Below are 21748 nucleotides of genomic sequence, written 5' to 3'. Positions count from 1 at the left end.
ATGGGGCGATACTCAGGGAGAAGCTTCCGTTTAATCCTCATGTGCGTTGTGAGCACCCTCCTTTTCGTGATGGAGCTGGTGACCTCCCACATAGGAAACTCCCTCTCGTTGGCCTCCGATGCTTTTGCCGTCCTTTCCCACTTGGTCTCCATGATCATTGGTCTTTGGGGCATAAGGGCCAGCAGTATAAAACAGCACCGGAAGAGCACGTTTGGCTTTCTTCGGGCAGATGTCGTGGGAGCATTTGGCAACTCCATTTTTGCCGTGGCCCTGATGTTCAGCATCCTGGTTGAAGCTGTCAAAAGGTATATTGATCCCCAGAAGACAGAGGCTCCACTGCTGGTTCTCAGTGCTGGAGTCATAGGGCTGCTGTTCAATGTTCTTAACTATGTCATCTTCTCGGACTGCTGTTACTGCGTGGCACCAGGGCCCCAGGGAGACGCTGAAACAGGTAAACGGCTCCTGCAGTTTGGTCAGAGTCCTGGCAGGTGCTATCTTAGGGGGCCCCTGGGGGTGCTGTGGAGAGAGGCCCCATTCATTTGATCGCCCTCTCGTCCCCCGGACTTTACTAAAGGTCTTTCTCCAAAGAGTCGCTTTCAGTCCAAAGTTCCTTATGAGCTGGGTGGCAGCTGGCCACATGGGGGTCTCTTTTAGTCACAGGGAATGAGAAAATAGGCAGACAGGCAGACAGGGGGAAAGGCACTAAACTGTGGCCATAGAGGGAGCACTTTGAAAGCGGAGGTGCCGTTGAAAGCAGTCTGCTTTAATTAGTGACTCATTTTCGTTTACCCAGACACGACACGACTATGTTTGAATTTAAAAATAATATTTCAATGTCCCCTAAAAATATGTTCAAAAAATACTGGGGTACATAACCAGCTCACATGGAGCAAAGGAGCAAACAATTGGTTAGGCAGATCACCTCTTAGGAATCTATTCAAGGAATGTGATGTAAAAGGGAGAGAAAAAAATAAAGAAGATGATCTAGTAAACTTAGCTCTTTTTTCTGAATGGAAATATTTGTATTTCTTTATTGTAGACATCTGTCCTGTTTGAGAAAAAGGAAAGCTTATTTACATGTGAATCCTTAGGAGGGACTTAAGAGTGGGTACAAAACGGATTGGGTCATCCATTCAAAAGACTGAGTTAAATCTTGGAAGAGAACAATAAATCGAAAAAATATAAATCCAAAAGATAAATTATCAGATGGAACCGTGTTTCTTCAGTGCCACAAAAGGAATTTTAAAAATATATGTTAAAAGCTTCTTGCAGTGGGCTTCCCTGGTGGCGCAGTGGTTGAGAGTCCGCCTGCCGATGCAGGGGACACGGGTTCGTGCCCTGGTCCGGGAGGATCCCACATGCCGCAGAGCGGCTGGGCCCGTGAGCCATGGCCGCTGAGCCTGCGCGTCCGGAGCCTGTGCCCCGCAGCGGGAGAGGCCACAACAGTGAGAGGCCCGTGTACCGCAAAAAAAAAAAAAAAAAGCTTCTTGCAGAAGAGCAATTCCCAGTGCTTTTTAAGGAGTCGTATAGCATGAACAGACCAGGTCCAAATCATGGTTCTCCTACAGGGCAGCTGTCAAATTACTTCACCTGGCTGTTTACCCACCTGTAATGTGGACTCAGTAAGGACTCAATGGGAATCTAAGTGTTTAGCACTTAATAGGCACTTGGTATAGACTAGTTATTGTTTTTTTTAAAGAAACCACAATGCAAGGCTTTGAATTATGTGATCACCCAGTATCACTGAATTCTAATTGCTCATCTGGATTTTAAGAAATTTAAAGATTTTTCTTATTTGATGCTGAAAAGTTTTCTCTTACTAGTCAGGGCATCATATAACTCAGCCCAGGGACCTCAGAGTAAGAGTTTGCATCTTTTATTGTATTCCTGCTGTCTTTCCTGCCATTGTAAACTTTCTCAGCTGGGAGCAGTCCTTTATTCTATCTTGGTCTAAGTTTTCCTGTTGGTAGAATGTATGTTATGAGAATCCCTACAGTATGTGTTAAGTATAAAAGGGGACAGACAAGAAACTAGAGTCTGTATCTTTATTTGATTTAATGAATCAGTTAGGACCTCATCTTTTGTAAAAGGCAGTAATTAGTTAACTTGAGATTTTATGCCTTGTTTACATTAGTCATCATGCAAAAATTTCTCCTTGAGGTTCCAGATCATAAAATTCACATATTTGATACAAGAAAAAAATATTTACTGCTAAGAATAAGTTTAAGGCAAGGAAGCTGATCAAACCCATGGTTAGTATTGACAATGGTAGTGTCACCATTTCTAAACTTGTGTTTTTAGTTCTAATTTTGTCTTTACTCTAGACATATGATATTTACCTGCATATAGCAAAAGCAATTTAGGCAAAGAGTTTGACTCTTTGACCAATGCAAAAATTGGTAGACAGCCATAGTTCTTTTTTTTATAAATTGAATTATTATCAGGTAGATCTTAGTTCAGCCCTTGTTTGGGAAGCAGTGCTTTCCAATGTTTCTGTCCATGCTCAGATAACAAGAGTCTTAAAGACAAATATTTCACCCTGACCACGTGGGTTTCTACTGTCTTAATTCCAGATTATCTATCTTCTCTTGAAGTGTTTGATGCTGTATAGTGTTCTACTTTAAATAATTGTAATGATAGGTACTATATACACATATAGATAATGCTTTAAGATTTATGTTCTATGTTTAAATTATTATTTTAGGTACTATACACACATATCGCTAATGCTTTAAGGTCCATGTTCTTATGTTTAAATTATTATTTTGGTAGCTTTTGTATTGCTGAATTCTTCTATTAGAAATTTTAGAGTATTTAAACCCTCCAAGTGATTTTAGGATAGCTGCTTAGCTTCTTAGCATTTATGTCTCGAGTTATGTATTTATCGCTTTCACTAAAATATACATTTTGATATCCTTCCCATCACCTAAATAAGCTTAAAGAGTAAATATTTGGCTTAGATACATCTTACTTATTGACATTAACCCAACTATCTCCTAGTGTAAGAAAAAATGTGATTAATCCATACATATTGATTTAAACCAGGAGGTGTAAAATATGAAGAAAAAATGATTCTTGATTTCAAAAGATTCAACCCAAATTTAGGATAAAGATTTTCTATATATCTAAATTTTAGCTCAAAGCATTTTGAAGTACCTAAAAACTAAAGAACTGTGGTACCTCCTGATTTAGTGATCAGAATCAAGTAATCCATCACTTTTTTTGGTGGGATCTGTGGCCAAAGAGAATGTTTTACTTAGCAAGCCTTTAGTCTCTCCCGGTTCTATGGGTCTTTTACGTGTTTTGCTTTGTCTGGTGTAGGAATTGACACGAGTTATATTTTATGTCTGAGATCACAGAAGAGTAGGAAATAAGACCACTAATTTATTTTAAATATTAGCAAAACAGACTGTATGTACTGTAAAGACTTTAAACCTCTCTAGGACTCATGGAGAGAGATACTTTGAAGAATCAGACAGAGGGAGGCAGAAATTTGAAAAATCACCGGGGAGAAAAGAATGTATGGAAGATTTAGTTGAGACAGGGAGTCTGGAAGCCTTTGATCAGTAGCTAGCCAGTGGGTGTCCATCTCCGACAGGAAAAGGTGATGGTGGAGCAGATTTGGCTAAAGTAAAAAGCAAAATGAAAAAAGTAAAAATTGCAAGCACAAAAGAAAAAAGCAAACAAAATAGGTTTAAAGTCCAAAATTTGGATGGCTATATGTGTGAGTGTATTCGGGGGAAGAGAGTTATAAATGTGTTCAGGGAAGAGGAAGAGAGGTGAAAACAACATGTCGATTCAGATCCTAGGAAATACGGGGCACCCACTACCTTCTTTCTCTAGATTTAGGGACGAAACTTGCTTTGTTTGCATTTTTCCTACTCCTTGTTTACTTTATTAAATTTACCTTGACTTTCACATTATCTTTTCTGTTTGCATTTTCTTTTTGATTATTTTTCAGGCTTGAGTTTTCTTTAAAATTTAATGGAAAGAACTCTTTTTGCCCTTGACTTGCATTTGAACAAATACTGTGCTGTACATTGGCTTTTATTTTAAACCAAAGGTAATTTCGTGCAGCTCTGTCCTGGATAGGCTTTCCGTGTACAACAATTTAGATCTAAAATATCTGTTTGTATTTAAAAATTTTTTTTAACAAAATACCTTTCCTGTGTATTTATTTATGTTAATTTTGTTTGGCTTCCAAACTGTTTTCTTTCCCTCTCCCTCCCTGTCTTTCTCTTTCTCTCTCTCTCACCACCTTTGTGGCATTACATTTCCCCAGCCAACCTGCTAGAGGCAGTGCCAGCCCAGTAATCAGCAAAGTTTGTTGCTGGGGTGGCTTTTAACAGGCTTCTGATTAGCTGCTCTCACAAGCTTCTCGTTGACTCAGTGCTATAGCCTAATGGGAATATTTTACACGGACAGTCCTGTAGACACTGAAAGTAACTCGTTTTCCTTTTAGAGCAGATTTTATCTAGAGACAAGCAAAGTAGGCAGGGATCTGAGGGTTTAGGAGAGGCAAGGTTGGGGGTGGTGGGGGGGGAATTGGCTGCCTCTCTCCCGCCAGCAAGTCACGGAGTAAGTCAGAGATCAGAAACTTCACAAGTGAAGGCGGCTTTTCAAACCAGAAAGGGGAAGAAGGCTTTCTAGATATTGGTTCCCTGAGTACTCTTTCTACTTCAGAGGCAGGATTGCAATGATTGGGCGTTTGCAATAATTATTAAACAGTTTTAGGAAGCATGATGCTTAATTCCCAGAAGCTGTTACTTTCTCGTTCGTCCATATCTGACACTCACTGTTGTTTTCCAAGCGTTTTGAACAGTTCAGTTCCACAGGGGCACTCAGTGGTAAGTATACACACACCCACCACAGATCACAGCATCTGTTCCAGAGCAGGTGCTCTTATGTCTCTTTCTGTACATTCATGCCAGCTTGCGTACCGCCTCACCTCTCTTGCTGCCCAGGGACCGGGTTCTGGGTCAGTTATAGGGAACGAGTAAGAAAGATTAAAGGAAGACTGAAAAATACGTGCCATTTCATGGTTTTTTAAAAAAAATAATAATTAACTTTTTCTTTTTTTCTGGCTGCTTTGGGTCTTCATTGCTGCGTGCAGGGTTTCTCTAGTTGCAGTGAGTGGGGGTTACTCTTTGTTGCGGTGCGCGGGCTTCTCACTGCGGTGGCTTCTTGTTGCAGAGCACGGGCTCTAGGCGCGTGGGCTTCAGTAGCTGTGGCTTGCGGGCTCTAGGCGCAGGGGCTTCAGTAGTTGTGGCACGCGGGCCCTAGAGCGCAGGCTCAGTAGTTGTGGCTCGTGGGCTCTAGGCACACGGGCTTCAGTAGTTGTGGCACGCGGGCTCTAGAGCGCAGGCTCAGTAGTTGTGGCTCACGGGCTTAGTTGCTCCACGGCATGTGGGATTTTCCTGGACCAGGGATTGAACCTGTGTCCCCTGCATTGGCAGGCAGATTCTTAACCACTGCACCACCAGGGAAGTCCCTGTTTCATGTTTGTGAAATAAATTCAACCGAAATTTAAAAAGGAAGATAAAGAAACCAGTTCCCTGTTCTCAGACATATTTTTCTAATATGCAGAGGCCACTCTGTCTGACACCTGAGTTAAATCTTAATGAAAACCAAGTCTTTCTTGACATCTGTGAGTTGTCAAGTGCTGTGAAAGTCTAGGGAGAATAATCACAGCAGCATATCACATACGTTTGGAGCATTATATGTTTTCTGAAATGATTAGCGAGAAAGAATACTTGCTATTTCTACATTTTCAGATAAGAAAACAGAATCAGTCAGGACCACAGTCATGCAGCGAGTTAATGGTAGAGGACAAAGACTTAGAAGGTTTAATTATAAAACCTACTCTGCTTGACCAAAGAAAGAAAAAAAAATCATGGACAGTGAAAACTTATTTGGAAATAATCACAAAATTGCATGTCAAAAAGTGCAAATTAATACACCACAAATTGATCCTAATTCCACTAGCTAAATGACCTCCAGAAAGTTACTTCAACTTATTAAACCTCAGTTTCTTGATCTGTATAGTGGGGAATTATCTATCTCCTAAGGATGTTGTGAGGATGAAAGGATATAGCGTGTATAAACTGCTCACACTTGGTGGTGGTGGTTGGTAGTGAGTGTCCAAGGGCTGAAGGGACAAGGAAAAAGGACATGTTAGTAAGATCCCTCTGTGGACAGGTCCTTGCCTACTTCACATCCACGGACTGGCAGCTGACCTCATCCCGGGCCAACACACACAACGGTTTGCTGTTAGTCATACGTATGGTCCATACAGATCCGTCGCCATTCCTGGAACACCTCACAAAAACACATGTCTTCCTGATGACAGGTTAGTAGCATCTCTAGTGGGGTGAACCAGCTGGAGCAGGGACTGTAACTGGAAAATGCAGGTTCTGGAACTTCTTCCCTCTTTCCCTGGGTCTGACCCTGCAGAAGACACTTAATCATTATGAGCCTCATCTCAGGTATCATTACACCTATCTTAAAGGATCTCCATGCTTTTCTTTTGATAAATAATAATACCTTCACGATGCATTATTTTTCTAAGGACTCTCGTAAATGTTACATGCCTCATCTTCAGTGCTCAAGATAGCACTTTGTAGAAGGGCGTTACTTGTATTTTTCAACTGTTAAAGATTATATATTTTAAACGGTTGTAATGGTACTAACATGTCAACATATCACTCATTAAAATGATGCAGATGTAGCTCGTATTTCCAAGTCACATATTTACCAGTTACGAATGAAGAAACCGAGACATGAAGTGTTTTATAGTTAACCCAAAACTGATGTTAGAACCGAGACTTTGCATTTCCACGCCTCTTTTCTGCCATAAGATGGTTTGCCTTTTAAACGTTCTCCTGCAGTTCTGCCTAGTTAGGTATTCCTATTTTCCTTACTGAGAGGCTTAATTTTCCAGGAAAGTGGGGTAAAAGTAAGCTTATTATTTTTTTTTCTTTTGGTCAGATGCTTACAAGATATAAAGAATATATTTGTTATTTTTTGCCTCCTCCTTGCTCTTTTGTGGAGACAGTAGCCATTGAGATTTATATAAAACATTTTGTATAACTCCCTCTGATGATTATGACATAGACTAGTTTTGTCATCATTTTTTATAAGAGGCAATGATATCTAGAGACTCCTTTTTCTTAGAAGAATGTCTTCCAACATCTGTGTCCTGCTATTTGTTGTCTACATCTGAGAAGGTGTCTTGAGAGAATTTTGAGGGAAGTGATTTTCGATGAACTGTATCTGTGGTCATGTTCTTTATCTGCCTTGACAACACTAGAAATGTATCAGCCCAATAGACATTGGAGAAAAAAAAAGATCCTTGACTCAGGCCAATGAGAACTAGAGGTTGGATCTTTATAGGAGAGCAGCCAGGAAGTCAGGTTGAAGGAGGAACTGCCTGGACAGACCACCTGTTTTCTGTCGAATTATTAACCTGAAGAAACCACCATGAGATTTTGCAGGAGAGAGAATAGGGGAGCTGGTAACCAGCTCTACAGCTCCTGACCAGAGTTGATTGATGACATTGTTGGGACTTTATGAGGCCAATAAGTAATGTCTACTCATGAGTCTAGAGCTAACTGAGAACTAAGGGATCAAAGATAGTCAGATGGCGATAAAAATTGTAGCTCTGTTTTTGAAAGAACTGAATTGGAGGATAGACCTTGGAAGTCCCACAATGCTTCCTAATATTATACTTATCTCAGCAGTAAACATACCCATCTTCTTTGGGGCCGAACCCAACAACGGGGGGCACAGAGTTGAACCCAGGAGCAGAGAGAATGGACACTCCGAGGACAGGTAGTTCAAAGTGTAAAGCACGGGAGGGCTGAACCAAACTTCTATTCCTTTCACTAAGCCCACCAATGAGAGAAGACCTTCCCACCCCAGGAGTGACTTCTCACAAGGAGGTTGGAGAGGGAATGAAGGGGTCAGTAAGAGCCTACGTGGTGGTCCCCGCATGGAAACACAAGACCAGAGGAACGATCTCCTCCCAATACTCTCCAGCTTTATGTGTTCTTCACTGGGGGCTCCCCTTAAAGAGCTAGATAGACAGTTATCAGGATAGTATTGCTGTCAGTATTCACAAGGCCTGCATCCCCTGCAATAACCACTGTTTCCTGTGGGTATTTTCCTTGTGACCAGTGTTAAGCAATTTTGATACCCATCCCCTCAACGGCTAAAATGGGTTAGAACAGAAAATATGTAAGTTAAATGAACTCTGAAGCCCCCAAAATGTTCATTATTGCTCATTAGAGATTACACAGTGACATGAAATGATAGCATCAAGATAGTCTAATAATTCAATGTCAGTAACATAAAAATGCCCCAAATTTAAATAACATGAATCCCCTGTTAATATCAAATTATAAGGGAAAAATTAAAATTCAAAATTAAATATATTTGACCTTATGACTTTCTATCTGAAGAAATCAAAGCCCCTGATTATTAACTTAAAGTCCAGATCAAGGATAAATCAAAACAAAATCACAAAACACCAAATCTTCCTCAGTTTGGGAACTTCCTCTGAGTTCATTCTCAGGCCTGGGAGAGTCATGATCCCTTCAGTAGTGTTAATCTGGATTGTTTTCCACTGGACTAGATGTCATCCCATCAGGACATCCAAGGTTGGATAAGTTCACCGCCTTTTAGAGATCTTCTCTTTGCCTTTGGTGTTCTTCAGTTTTGCTACAATATTTCCAAATGTGAATTTCTTTTTATTTATCCCCCCTGAGAATTGTCACATTTCGCAAATCTAAGCATTTATAGCTTTTATAAATTCTGGAAGATTTTCAGATATGATCTTTTCTAGTTTTGCCTCTGCCCCATTTCTCCTTCTGCAACAGTAATTAGATAATTTTAGATCTTCTTACTCTGTCCTCCATGTCTTGTAAACTGTTTTTCATATTTTCTACTTTTTGTTGTTCTGTGTTGCATTCTAGGTAGTCTAGGTAGTTCTTTAGATGTACCTGCACTTATTCAGAAATTGACATTGGTGCAATGTGTGTATATAGTTCTATGACATTTTACCACATGTGTAGATTTGTGTAACCACTCCCAAAATCAAGATGCAGAATGATTACATCACCACAAAGTTATCCCCCATGCTACCCTTTTATAATCACACCCATAATTCCATATCCTCACTCCCCATCTCTATGCCCTTGAAACCACTCTTTCCATCTTTATAATCTTCTAATATCAGGAATGCTATATAAATGGAATCATACATATGTGACCTTTGAAATTGGCTTTTTCCTTTCAGTATAATGCCCCTAAGATCCATCCCAGTTGTTCTGTGTATCAGTAGTTGGTTTCTTTTTACTGGTGACTATTCCATGGTATGAAGGTAGTTGGGTGTATTTTTTTAGTCTCTCTGCCAATCTTATGCCTTTTAATTGGTATATTTAGACTATTTACATTTAAGGGGTGTGGAGCTCCCACGCCCTCTCTGAGTACACCACCATCCGGGCATCCTGATGTGTTCAACGACCTGGAAGCTCCTATTCATTTTCCCACCTATTTTCTCTCTGTTGCTCAGATAGGGAACTTTCTGTTATTCTATCTTCAAGTTCACTGATTTTTTTCTCTATTTCTCCATTCTGCTGTTGAGCCAATTCATGGAGGTTTCTTCGGTCATGCTGCGCAGCATGTGGGATTTTAGCTTCCTGACCAGGGATTGAACCCAGACCCTCGACAGTGAGAGCATGGAGTCCTAACCACTGGACTGCCAGGGACTTCCTCACTGAAATTTAAAATTTTGGTTATTGTATTTTTCAGTCTTAAAATTTCCATTTGATTCTTCTTTACATCTTCTATTTCTTTGCTGAGACTTTCTACTTGTTGATTTCTTTCAATTGTGTTTGCAATTGCTTGTGGAAGTATTTTTATAACGGCTACTTTAAAGTCCTCATCAGATAATTCTAACATCTGTGTCATCTCAGCACTGTTGACCTTTCTCACTTAAGTTGAGATTTCCCTGGTTTTCGGTATGATGAAAGATTTTCAAAGGAATCCTGGACATTTGGGGTATTACAAGACTGTGGATCTTATTTAAATTTTCTGTTTGAGCAGGCCTTCTCTGACATGGTGCTGATGGGAGGAGGGGGGTACTGCTTTGTTATTGTAAGATGGAAGTGGAAATTCAGGTTTCCCATTTGGAGTCTGTTGACCCCCTGAGGAAGAGGGGTACTTCATCACTGCTGGGCAGGACTGGGAGTTCAGGCTCCCCACCAGGCCTTCACTGATAACACCCTGGCTAGGAGGAGTAGGCATGCCTTGTACTGAGTTTTCAGTTTCAACTAATATATTTTTCATTTATAGTGCCTTGATCTTTATTTATATTTTCTTTACCTTCCTTTATTCCTGTATATTAAATATACTCAGTTTATATTCTGTAGCTGATATTCTCAACATCTGCAACTTTTGAATGTCTGATTCTGCTGTTTATTATTTTCCCTGCCTCTCTCAAAGTGGTTTGCTTCTTCATGTTTTGTGTGTTTCATAATTTTTTATTGTAAACTCGTGATCAGTGGAACTTTCTTTGAGGGGATTCTTTGAGGAATAGTTGTAAGTATATTTTTCCACGGAAGATTTGCATTTCTTTTCATCGGGTCCCTGAAACCATTACCAACTTGTGAGCACTTTAAAAATTCTTTGCTTGAGGACTATTATTATTATTATTATTGTGAGAATTTAGACTTCATTCCCACATGAAGGCCACAGTACCGTTCCAACTTCCCATAGGGGATGTTTTTCTCTCCACCCAAAACCAAGGCTGAAACATGCAAGTTTTCATGCTGTCTTCTCTGAGGTAGTGAGTTTTTGTTTATTTTATCATTTGCTTTGTTTTGATTCAAACTGTCACCAAAGGATTTACCTTTATGAGGGGAATCTCTGACCTCATCTTGCATGGATCTAACTTTTGTCTCTTATGCCGTACCTGATCACGTGGCTATTAAAATCCAAGACTAGAGCTTTTGTCTTTATTGGACAGATATCCTTAAGTTGGATTCCGGCTTCAACTCACCTTTCTGGATTTGGGCTTTCACTTCATTTCTGGCCTCTGAGTATTTTCTTAATTTCCTGCCACACTGTTTAAAGCGTCCAAAAAGTTTGACAGAACCACATAATATTATCCCAGAGCTAAAGCAGTTAATAGAGGTAAATTTATGTTCCCAGAACTCAGCACTTAGTATGAGCCAGGCCCTCATTACTACTTATAGGGATCATAGCAGAGGCTCAGGGATGTCAGAGGAAAGGGTGAATGACAGATGGAGTCTTCTTGGTTTCTGCCTCTCTTAAGATGTGGGTTGGTATGTGTCAGCAGACTTGGCTCTGCTGGCACAGACCTCACAACAGGAGGTTAATAATGATACCAAGATTTTTGTATCTGGTAAACCCACTGCATCCTTTTTCAGGGAGTGACATTTAAAATATTCCCTGTCTACTTGCAGAGTTTAGAAATTTGCAGCAATGGCATCCTAGGCTCCAGATTTTACTTGTGGCACTTTTCCTTCCTAGTCAGTGTGTGTGTGTGTGTGTGTGTGTGTGTGTGTGTGTGTGTGTGTGTGTGTGTGTATGAGAGAGAGATAGAAGGAAGGAAGGAAGGAAGGGAGGGAGGGAAGGAGGGAGGGAGGAAGGGAGAGAGGGAGGGAGGAAGGGAGGGGGGAAGGAGGGAGGGAGGGAGGAGGTGGGGGAGGGAGGAAGAAAGCGAGGAAGGAAGGAATGCAAGTAAGCCAACTCCTGAATTCCATTTCCATCTTGAGTGCCTATTTCCGCTCCGTCTACACTCACTCTCCTGTGAGTGGGCTCTTATTAATCCTGGGCCTCAGAGATTTGCTGCTGCTGTCTCCAGCTGCAGAGCTGCTCAGGCCTGTGACTCCTGCCTCCTGAGGAAGCCTTTCGCTCACTCCCATGTTTGTTTCAGCCTGAGGGTCAGTCTCCGTGGATTTCTGAGCTGAAGCTGTTTTGAAATATTGGAAGCTCATCCTGTTGTTCGTGCTGCTGCTTTCCGACCTTCCAGAGATTGTCTGCCCACAGCCTTTGATTGCCTCAGGCCTTGCAGAGTGGATCTTCCTGCTGAATCTTCTGAAGCGTAGGAGGGGCTTCTAGTGCTTTTGTTCCTCTTGTGCTCTTCTCTCAGGAAGGCTAAGTTGAGTTGTTCATGGTTTCGTGGCTTAATAAGTTCTTAAAGTTGTTCTCTTTCCTTCTCTACCCCACATGAGGCTAGTGTTTTTGTTGGACATTTTTCCTTTTACTTGGTCCTTGTTTTCTGGGCCAGACATTTATTTTTCCAACATAGATTTTTTTCTTATCACAGTGAGGGAAATGAATTCAGTGTTTATGGATTCGCCAAAAGCAACTGTTAACTGTTGTCCAAACAGATCTCGTCAACTCTCACCTCTCTGAGTTGGATCATCTCACTTGAAAAGCATTTTCCAAATAAACCGAAAGTCTAAGCCAGGCCTGGACTCACACTTTTATGTTCTTGCCTGATCCCCTTCGGTACGTCTCATCCTCCTTCTCCCTGACCTTGGTGTCCTAGCTCTGTCTGTTTTTGACCTGTCCAACAGAACACAGGCAAACCGCCACATCCACGATAACTGTTTTGCTTTGAAGGACATCTAATGACACCTTAAATATTCTATGCTAATCTTCCTGGCTTCTCCTCTCAGATAGCTCCAAATTGTGTAGAAGCTTTGGTATAGCTCTGTCGGTCTTTACGTGGTGGTTCCCTGTCCTGGTTACTGTGTAACAAACCACCACCAATAGTGGCATAAAAAAGTAAAACAACAATCGTCTGATGATACTCACGATTCTCTGGACCAGAATTGGGAAAGGACATAGTGGGAACAGCTTGTCTGCTTCACGATGTCTGAGGCTTCGGCTGGGGAGATTCGAAGGCTGGGGGTAGCGAGGTGATGGTGAGAGGCTGCATCATCATGTGTCTGGCTCCTGGGCTGGGAGGTCTCAACGTCTAGGACTGCTGACTGGACCCCTACACATGCCCTTGCTGTGGGGCTTGGTTTCCTCACACAGCGTGGCCTCAGGACATCGTCCACGGTGGGTCAGGTTTCAAACATGAGGGTTCCATCAAACAAGGTAAACACCTCAATGCCTTTTCTGGCCCAACCTCAGATTGTATGGGTTACAAGCAAGTGACAAGACGGAAGGAGAATCAAGCCCTCAGACGCACTTCTGGATAGAAGCATCAGGGTCTCCCTGTGGAATAGGAGATATGGTTGTGGGCATCTTTGGAAAAAACAATCTGCACAGTCTGCCCTCCAGCTATAGTTCACGTCATTTCCACATACAAAATCATTCGCTGCTCCCCAAACCCCTACCGTCTCATCTCATAGGGCATCAGCTTCACGTTCAGGATCTTGTCATCTTATTCAGGGCCCAGGGCATATGAGACTCCTCAGGTGCAGCTCCTTAAGTCTTCTCCCCTCCATCCCCACCATGAAGATCTGTGAACTAAAGAAACAAAGAAAGGGCCTTTTTGGTTTTTTGTCCAATTTGTATTGTGTGTTTTATTCCCACAAGGCTGCAGGGGGTGGGGTTGCCAAGCCGTGAGCTGGGCCCAGGAACCTTCCTCTGGCAGGGGTGCACGCCGGGTTCTCGGGTCTGCCCCACCAGGGGCTGGTTTTCAGGCAGACCATCATGGACACCGGGTGGAAGGCTCCGAGGGGCACAGGTGGCAGGCTCGGGTCGGGGGAGCACACTTGTGGAGCTAGAGGTAGCACGGCAGGTCCTTCTCTATCACCAGGGTCTCTTCCATGGGACCATACCGCTTCACCACACAGCCGTTCCTGTCAATGAGGAACTTGGTGAAGTTCCATTTGATGGCATTTCCCAGCATGCCCCTCCCCTTGGGCTGGACTTTCATCCACTTCCACAGTGGGTGGGCATCATCCCCATTCACACAGATCCCCAGCATGTGACAATGGGGCAGATGTGGGACAATTGCTGTATTCCCCAGTTGCTTTTATTTTAGATGGTATCATAGCTTTAAGAGGATGCCTTTTTTGTTAAGACTATTGACTCTTTCTTTAAATTTTTTTAAAATTTATTTTATTGAAGTATAGTTGATTTACAGTATTGTGTTAGTTGCTACTGCAGCACAGTGATTCAGTTATACATATATTTACATTCTTTTTCGTATTCTTTTCCATTATGGTTTATCGCAGGATATTGAATATAGTTCCCTGTGATATCCAGTGGGACCTTATTTATCCATCCTATATATAATAGTTTGCATCTGCTAATCCCCAACTCCCAGTCCATCCCTCCCCTCCACCCCTTGGCAACCCTAAGTCTGTTCTAAGAGGATGACTTTTAATAGGTCCCTGCATCTGGTTCCCTCTGGGAGTGGTGAGGTGCATTCCTAGATGCCAATCAGCCGTCTGAAATCTTGCTTCCTGTCTCTGTATCTTTGGTTCCAAGTTCCCAGTCTGATCTAATCTAATCCCCTCTTTAAGTATATTTAGATAGATGTGCATCTCCTTTTCTTTTCTGCATTTGTCTAGCCTGAAGAAAACTCTCTTCCTGTGGTGCAATGTCCTTGTTTTTGAGAGCAAACTACTCTGTCTCTCACTTTCTTTGCACAGTAAGACTGAAGCACACAGTAAGAAAACAGTCTTCAAAACTCATGCTCTCAAAGGCCTATTAAAACATCTATAACAACAACCATTCTTCTGTAGGCAGGAAGCTGCTTTCATTTGCCAAGGTCAAAATCCTGCCTGGCTCACACTTACTGGAGACCTAAAACTTAACAGCGCCTGCCCTGGCCTCACCATAAGCCTCAATCTCCATGTGTTAGTTTGGCCTCTAGATTCTCACCTTTATCCTTCTCAAGGCTCCTGCCAACTCACCAGTATGTTAGGGCTTTAGGTACTAATTAAGAATACCCCTTTCTTACTCTGCTAGGTTTGGAAGCAATTGATAGCTAAGAGACAGATGATAGTTGAACATAACACCAACTTTATTATAGATATGACATATTACAGGATATGGCTTAGATGTGTAGCAGCAAAGAGGTTTTTTGTTTTTTTTTTTTGGTTTCTTTTGTGGTACGCGGGCCTCTCACTGTTGTGGCCTCTCCCGTCGCGGAGCACAGGCTCCGGACGCGCAGGCTCAGCAGCCATGGCTCACGGGCCCAGCCGCTCCGCGGCACGTGGGATCTTCCTGGACCGGCGCACGAACCCGCGTCCCCTGCATCGGCAGGCGGACTCTCAACCACTGCGCTACCAGGGAAGCCCAAGTTACTTAAAATCTTTGGGCTTTAGGTTCCTCACCTATAAAGTAGTACAGGCATGCCTCATTTTTTTTTTTTTTTTTTTTTTGTGCTTTGGTTAATTGTGCTTGGTAGACAGATATTGTGTGTTTTACAAATCGATGGTTTGTGGCAACCCTGCATCGAGTAAGTCTATTGGGGCCATTTTTCCAATAGCATTTTCTCACTTCGTGTCTCTGTGTCACATTTTGAAAGTTCTCACAATATTTCTAATTTTTTCATTATTATTATATTTGTTTTGGTGATCTGTGTTCAGTGATCTTTATGTTACTGCTATGACTCACTGAAGGCTCAGGTGATGGTTAGCATTTTTAGCAAGAAAGTATTTTTAATCAAGTTATGTACATTGCATTTTTAGACATAATGCTATTATTGTACACTTAATAGACCACAGTATAGTGTAAACATAGCTTTTAAATACACTGGGAAACCATAAATTCTGTGTGACTCACTTTCTTGTGATATTCGCTTCATTGGCCGTCATTGGGGTCATCTGGAACCGAACCCACAGTATCTCTGAAGTCTTCCTGTACTTATTTTATGGGGCTGTTGTGAGGATGAAATGGGATAATGACTATAAAGTACTTAGCACAAGGGCTAGGCAGAGAGTCAGAGCTCAATAACCAAAAGCTCCCACTCCTAAGCAGATATCTGGAGAAAACCATAATTCAAAAGGATACATGCACCCCAATGTTCATTACAGCACTATTTACAATAGCCAAGACATGGAAGCAACCTAAATGTCCATCAACAGAGGAATGGATAAAGAAGATGTGGTACATATATACCATGGAATATTACTCAGCCATAAAGAAGAACGAAATAATGCCATTTGCAGCAACATGGATGGACCTAGAGATTGGCATACTGAGTGAAGTAAGTCAGACAGAGGAAGACAAATATCATATGATATTGCTTGTATGTGGAATTTAAAAAAATGGTACAAATGAACTTTACAAAATAGAAATAGAGTTACAGATGTAGAAAACAAACTTATAGTTATCAGGGGGTTGGGGGGGAGGGATAAACTGGGAGATTGGAATTGACATATACACACTACTATATATAAAATAGATAACTAATAAGGACCTACTGTACAGCAGAGGGAACTCTATTTAATACTCTTTAATGGCCTATATGGGAAAAGAATCTAAAGAAAAAAGAGTGGATATATGTATATGTATAACTGATTCACTGGCTATATGCCTGAAACTAACACAACATTGTAAATCAACTATACTCCAATAAAAATTTTAAAAAAAAGCTACCGAAACCTCATAATTCATAGTAACTATAAGATGAAGTCTAAATTTTTGGCAATTAATTTAGATTATATATGTATAACCTATATATATATAGATGTGTATGTATACATACACACACACAAACTATATATATGTATATTTACACACAACTATATATATATGTACACACAGCAACATGTATGTATATACATATACACACAACTATATATATCAGAACATTTTCCTGAAGTGCTTTTGGTTGACACCCTTAGTCTTTAGACTTCCTTGAAGTCAGGAACTAGGCCCTGGGCAGGGCACTACGCTTCCTCAGCCGCTGGCTTTCTAGTTCCACTGACTGCCCTCCCGGGGCAATGACATAATTCTTCTTATATGCCTTTGGTTAGGAGAATGACTGGGCAACAGACACAAGTGATATATTTCTGCTGTTCTCAGGTTTTTCTTGCAGTTGTGAATGACAGAGAAATGCAATCAGCGGGGACTGTGTTAACGCTGTCAAGTGATCTCCGAAAGGCCTTTCTCTCTTATTTTGACTGCTTGGCTTTCTGTCATAGGTTACATGTCTCAGGGGTTTCACAGTCTGCAGTACTTGGGCATAGCTTCTTCTTGTATTAGAGTGTGTCATCTGTGGCTCAATAGCAATTTTGTTACACATGCTGTATTACTAATATTAATACTAATATTAATACTATCATGTGGCCCTTTGGACCACTTCGTTCTTCCCTTCTCTTGCCCACTCTCTTCTTCATCCCACACCTTCTTTTTCTTCCTGTCTGCTGCTTCTTTTTTTTTTTTAAATAAGCCGTTAACATTTATTGAGTGCTTACTATTATAATCTGTTACAATAACACTGTTATAATCACTTTACACCTATTAACCCCTTCAATCCTCACAACCTTATGAGAGGGCACTATGATTACCCCCATTTTACAGTAGTGACAACAGGCCCAGACAATTAAGGAACCTTGTGCAAGACCATTCAGCCTCAAAACTTTCATCAGCCTATATATCTTTACTGCTTTTTAGTTTTTGATCATTTTAACACTAATTTTTGAAGAAGACTTTAGTTATTGATTTATTTTTGAAATAATGGTGGTTTGTTTTTTTTTTTAATTTTATTTTTGGCCACGCCATGGGGCATGCGGAATCTTAGATCCCTGACCAGTGATCGAACCCGTGTCCCCTGCATTGGTAGCACGGAGTCTTAACCACTGGACCTCCAGGGAAGTCCCTAGAGAAGACTTTAAATGATCAATTTCCTCAAGTTCTCAGTGTAGGGGTATTTTCCTGGAGGTGGGAAGGGAATGCCTCACAGGGTCCCAGAATTTCGAGGCTCATCTTGTATAAGGTGGAACCCTCAGATCCAAGATGTTTTTGCATCTTGTTAAGGACGCTTGGGGACCATTAAAAGACAAGATCATGCTTTACAAGGCTAAGGCAATGAATGGGACTAGAATTAGAATGTTCCCTGAATGGATTCTGTGGCTGTTTTGGAGTGAGACATTTTTATTCATCTCCAAGCCAAAAGCAGATGTGTTTTTTTAGGAATGGTTAAAGTTCAGGGGTTGGGAATGGGGGAGGGAGAAGAGAGATCATCAGACTTCACCCTCAGATCTTTTTCGGAATGAGACAAGAGTATAAAACCAAAACAAACCAATAAAGAAACCTGCAAGGCTCCTCCACCCCGCTCCCTGAACTGACCAAGAGCAAACACCCATCTTCAAGGACCACGATCCTTGGTTTTTCCCCGAGTCCTGGAGACAGTCCTTTTCTGGGTGACGTTTACTTGGAACACGGCCTGTTGTCAACAGAAAGGCTCTATTTGGAATAAGCCTTCACGTAGGTCAGTCACTGAACTCTATCAGGTCATGCTGGGAGGGACCCATGGGGGTGAGGAGAATATTCTCTCCAATGGAGAACGGAGACAAGTACACAGAGGAGGCCAGCCTTGTTTTTTTTGGTGGCCAAGGGACCTGCACCTATGACAGAGAAACTGCATTTCTGAGAGCTGGGAGGGAGTGCCAGGCTCACAGAAGTGTGATCTGAGCTCTCCCCCAGGGCTGCCTGCAGTTCACCTCTGGAAGGTGACCTTGTGAGCCAAGTTCCTAAAGGCGGACAGGGGTGATGCTGGGCCATGAGGGGGTGACAGAAGCGATAGTGTGCCCTTTAGGAAGGCTGTGAGCAAGAAGAGAGGATAAAATAGCTACACCATGTGTGGTGTTGGAGTGGGAGTGCCAAGCAATCAGCTCCAACTTCGCAAATGCAAGGCAGGAAGCACCCGGAAGGGCAGGGTGGGACGGGTCGGTGCTCCCAGCTTCTTAGGGAATCTGTAATGAATCGGTGTCTGGGCACGTACGCGAAGGTGTTCACGTCCACCACTGCGAACACACCCCGCAGCAGTCAAGGTCCTTATCACTAAAAGCCAACAGTCACGGCACAGATGATTGGAGGGACTGGAGAAAAGGGGTCGTCGGGTGAATACCACTTGTGTTTAGGGGGTGTCTGTGACGGGTGCCATCCAGGCACGCCCCCTCTTTTCGGCAGCTTTCCTCTCTGCCCACTTCCGTCCTTAGAAGGACAGACACTGGCCCGTGGCCACGTACCAAGGGAGGCCGAGCCGCGAGGGAGGGGCAGGGGTCGGGGAGGCGGCGAAAGGTCCCTTAGATACGGCCGCCCGGCCCTTCCTTTAGACTCTGGACGTGCGGGGACCGGGGCCGCTCTGCCTCCGCCTCCGCCTTATAAGAAGCCCGGGTGCCGGCGGGCAGGGCGGCCCGGGAGGCGGGGACCAGGCCACGGCGGAGTCCAGGGCGCCGCGCCCCCACCTGTGGCGGCGGGACGATCGGCCGGGCGGGGATGGGCCGCTACTCGGGCAAAACGTGCAGGCTGCTCTTCATGCTCGTGCTCACCATCGCCTTCTTCGTGGCCGAGCTGGTGTCGGGCTACCTGGGCAACTCCATCGCGCTGCTGTCCGACTCCTTCAACATGCTGTCGGACCTGATCTCGCTGTGCGTGGGGCTGAGCGCCCGCTACATCGCCCGGCGCCCCCGCGGGAGCCTGAGCGCCACCTACGGCTACGCCCGCGCCGAGGTGGTGGGCGCGCTCGGCAACGCCGTCTTCCTTACCGCGCTCTGCTTCACCATCTTCGTGGAGGCCGTGCTGCGCCTGGCCCGGCCCGAGCGCATCGATGACCCCGAGCTGGTGCTCATCGTGGGCGCCCTGGGGCTGGCCGTCAACGTGGTAGGGCTGCTCATCTTCCGGGACTGCGCCGCCTGGTTCGCCTGCTGCGGCCGCCGCCGCCGCCAACAGAAGCGGCAACAGCAACCGGCGGCCGGGGGCGGCCCTCGCGGCGTCTTCCCGGGTCCCCAAGGCGCTGAGGGCCGCTGGCACGCCGCCGCCCTGCCAGCCCCTGGCCGCGACTCGGCCGTGACCCTCCGTGTGGCCTCGGTGGACAGAAAGGACGAGAAGGGGGCGACCGTGTTCTCCAACGTAGCAGGTGCCTTTCGGTTGCATCTTCTGGACAGCGTTGCCCTTCCCTCCCCCAAGCGCCCGATCCCTTCTTCCTCGCCCCACGCCCTCTTTTTACCTGTCTGCTTTAAAAACAAAAAAACACAAAAACAAAAAAAACACAACTATTTCCTCTGCCGGCCGGCTTTAAGTCTGTGCCGCTAACTGAACGTATTCCCCCGATTTCTTTTCTTTTTCCTCCTGGGTCCTCGGGCCCCCTTTGCTTCTTTTTTCCCTTCCCCTATTTTCTTTGTATAGGAGTATTGATTCTCTCGGAAATCAGTTATTATTGTTGAGCAACAGATAGCACTCCCCACCTCTCCCTCCTCCATTGGATACTATCTGCACTTTGTTTTTCTCCTTCCCCCTTTGCCCATCCGTCCATCCCCCTGGGAGTTATGGGTTTGGGGTTGGGGGTGGATTCCCACTGCCTCTTTTTTTGTTTGTTTGTTTGTTTGAACTTGAATGAAAGTGTGAAGGAAGTCCAAAGGTGAATCACAAGGCTGATTTAAAGGCCAAAATGTGCCACTCTGGGCTGTGTGTTTGGAGAGGTGGGGGGGCTGATGAGGTAGTGGGCTTTGAAAATAATGAAACGTTTTTCTGAGTCCATTGGTTCTTTTTGTTTGTAGAACTTATACACAACACAAGGTTTCTTCTTTGAATGCAGGTGATTCCCTGACTACGCAGAATGAACCAGAAGAGACTATGAAAAAGGAGAAGAAGTCCGAAGCCCTGAATATCAGAGGTAGGATTGACCTGGGGTCAAGCTGAAATCCTTTTCAGTGTTACGCATGGACTGGGCTGGACTCTTCCTTTCTGTTTGCCTTTTCATAGGTGTGTTAGAAAGTAGGCTGGTTACATGCAGAGACTATTACCTAGATCTCTTGCCTAATCACGGCATCGATTCTGGGGGAGTCAGAGTTGCTAATGATTTATCCTTGCTCCACTTAGGCCCATGCTCACGCTGCCTGCTCCAGAGTCTCACAGATCCCTGGCATGCTACTGCTTGATTTTGCCCGTCCGTGGATATTGCTAACATAAAATGCAGCCTGTTTGAATTGGATATCATTTGATAAAGGTTGGAAGAGAGTAGGTGGGACCTATCCAAGGTTACGCCCCAAGTGACCTTGCTGACTGACCCTCATTGCCTCACTTATTTTGGTCAGAAAACTGCTCCTGAGATGGTCTGTTGGTTCAGTTGAGTTTCCACCTCAAGGTCTAAAGAAGGGGTTCTGGGGAGACAGAGGAAGGCACGTCACTTGCATCCCTCCTACCATGCGCTCAAGGTCACAAACCCAGGGCAAAGTTGAGCCCTGGGAGTTCAAAAGTGGGTTTCTCACCAGACACCAACATGGTACAGTACATCTCCCCTTTCCAACTTCTGGGGCACAGATTTTGCTTCAGAGCGATTCAAGAAAGCCCAATTCCCAGTCTGATGGAGAATCTCAACAAAAGTTATGCAGCCCTTTACCATTAGATGGTTTGAGGAAGCCTGAAGTGGGTCTTAGAGGTAAATAATACAAAGAAAAACAAATAATGCAGGAAACACCTTCATTTCTGAGAGTCTCACATCTGTTTTACAAAGTGATACCCAGAATGAATCTGGAGGGAAAATCAGAAAAGAACGACAGCAGCACATGAGCTCCTAAAAATT

At 43.6% G+C, this 21748-nt stretch overlaps 1 protein-coding gene across 4 annotated transcripts in view; it reads left to right on the top strand.

Moving 5' to 3' along the window:
- SLC30A10 (solute carrier family 30 member 10) overlaps positions 1–21748 on the top strand; it is a gene marked incomplete at its 5' end in the record, with an annotated part of 59989 nt that continues 38241 nt past the window's right edge. For 2 of the 4 annotated variants that reach the window (XR_014326016.1, XM_082834042.1), the window contains 2 exons: positions 19340–20083; positions 20762–20839. Coding sequence is in view for 3 of the 4 variants with exons in the window: in XM_082834042.1 (XP_082690168.1) it covers positions 19444–20083; positions 20762–20839 (718 nt within the window). Of the gene's footprint in view, positions 452–19339; positions 20084–20723; positions 20840–21748 lie in introns of those variants that run through there. The other 2 variants (XM_082834043.1, XM_082834044.1) reach the window with 2 other exon arrangements.

The sequence above is a fragment of the Leucopleurus acutus genome (assembly GCF_964270905.1).
Source record: "Leucopleurus acutus genome assembly, chromosome: 2".
Taxonomy (NCBI): domain Eukaryota; kingdom Metazoa; phylum Chordata; class Mammalia; order Artiodactyla; family Delphinidae; genus Leucopleurus; species Leucopleurus acutus.
The sequence above is the reverse complement of the archived record's forward strand: the minus strand, read 5'-3'. Positions and strand labels throughout refer to the sequence as shown.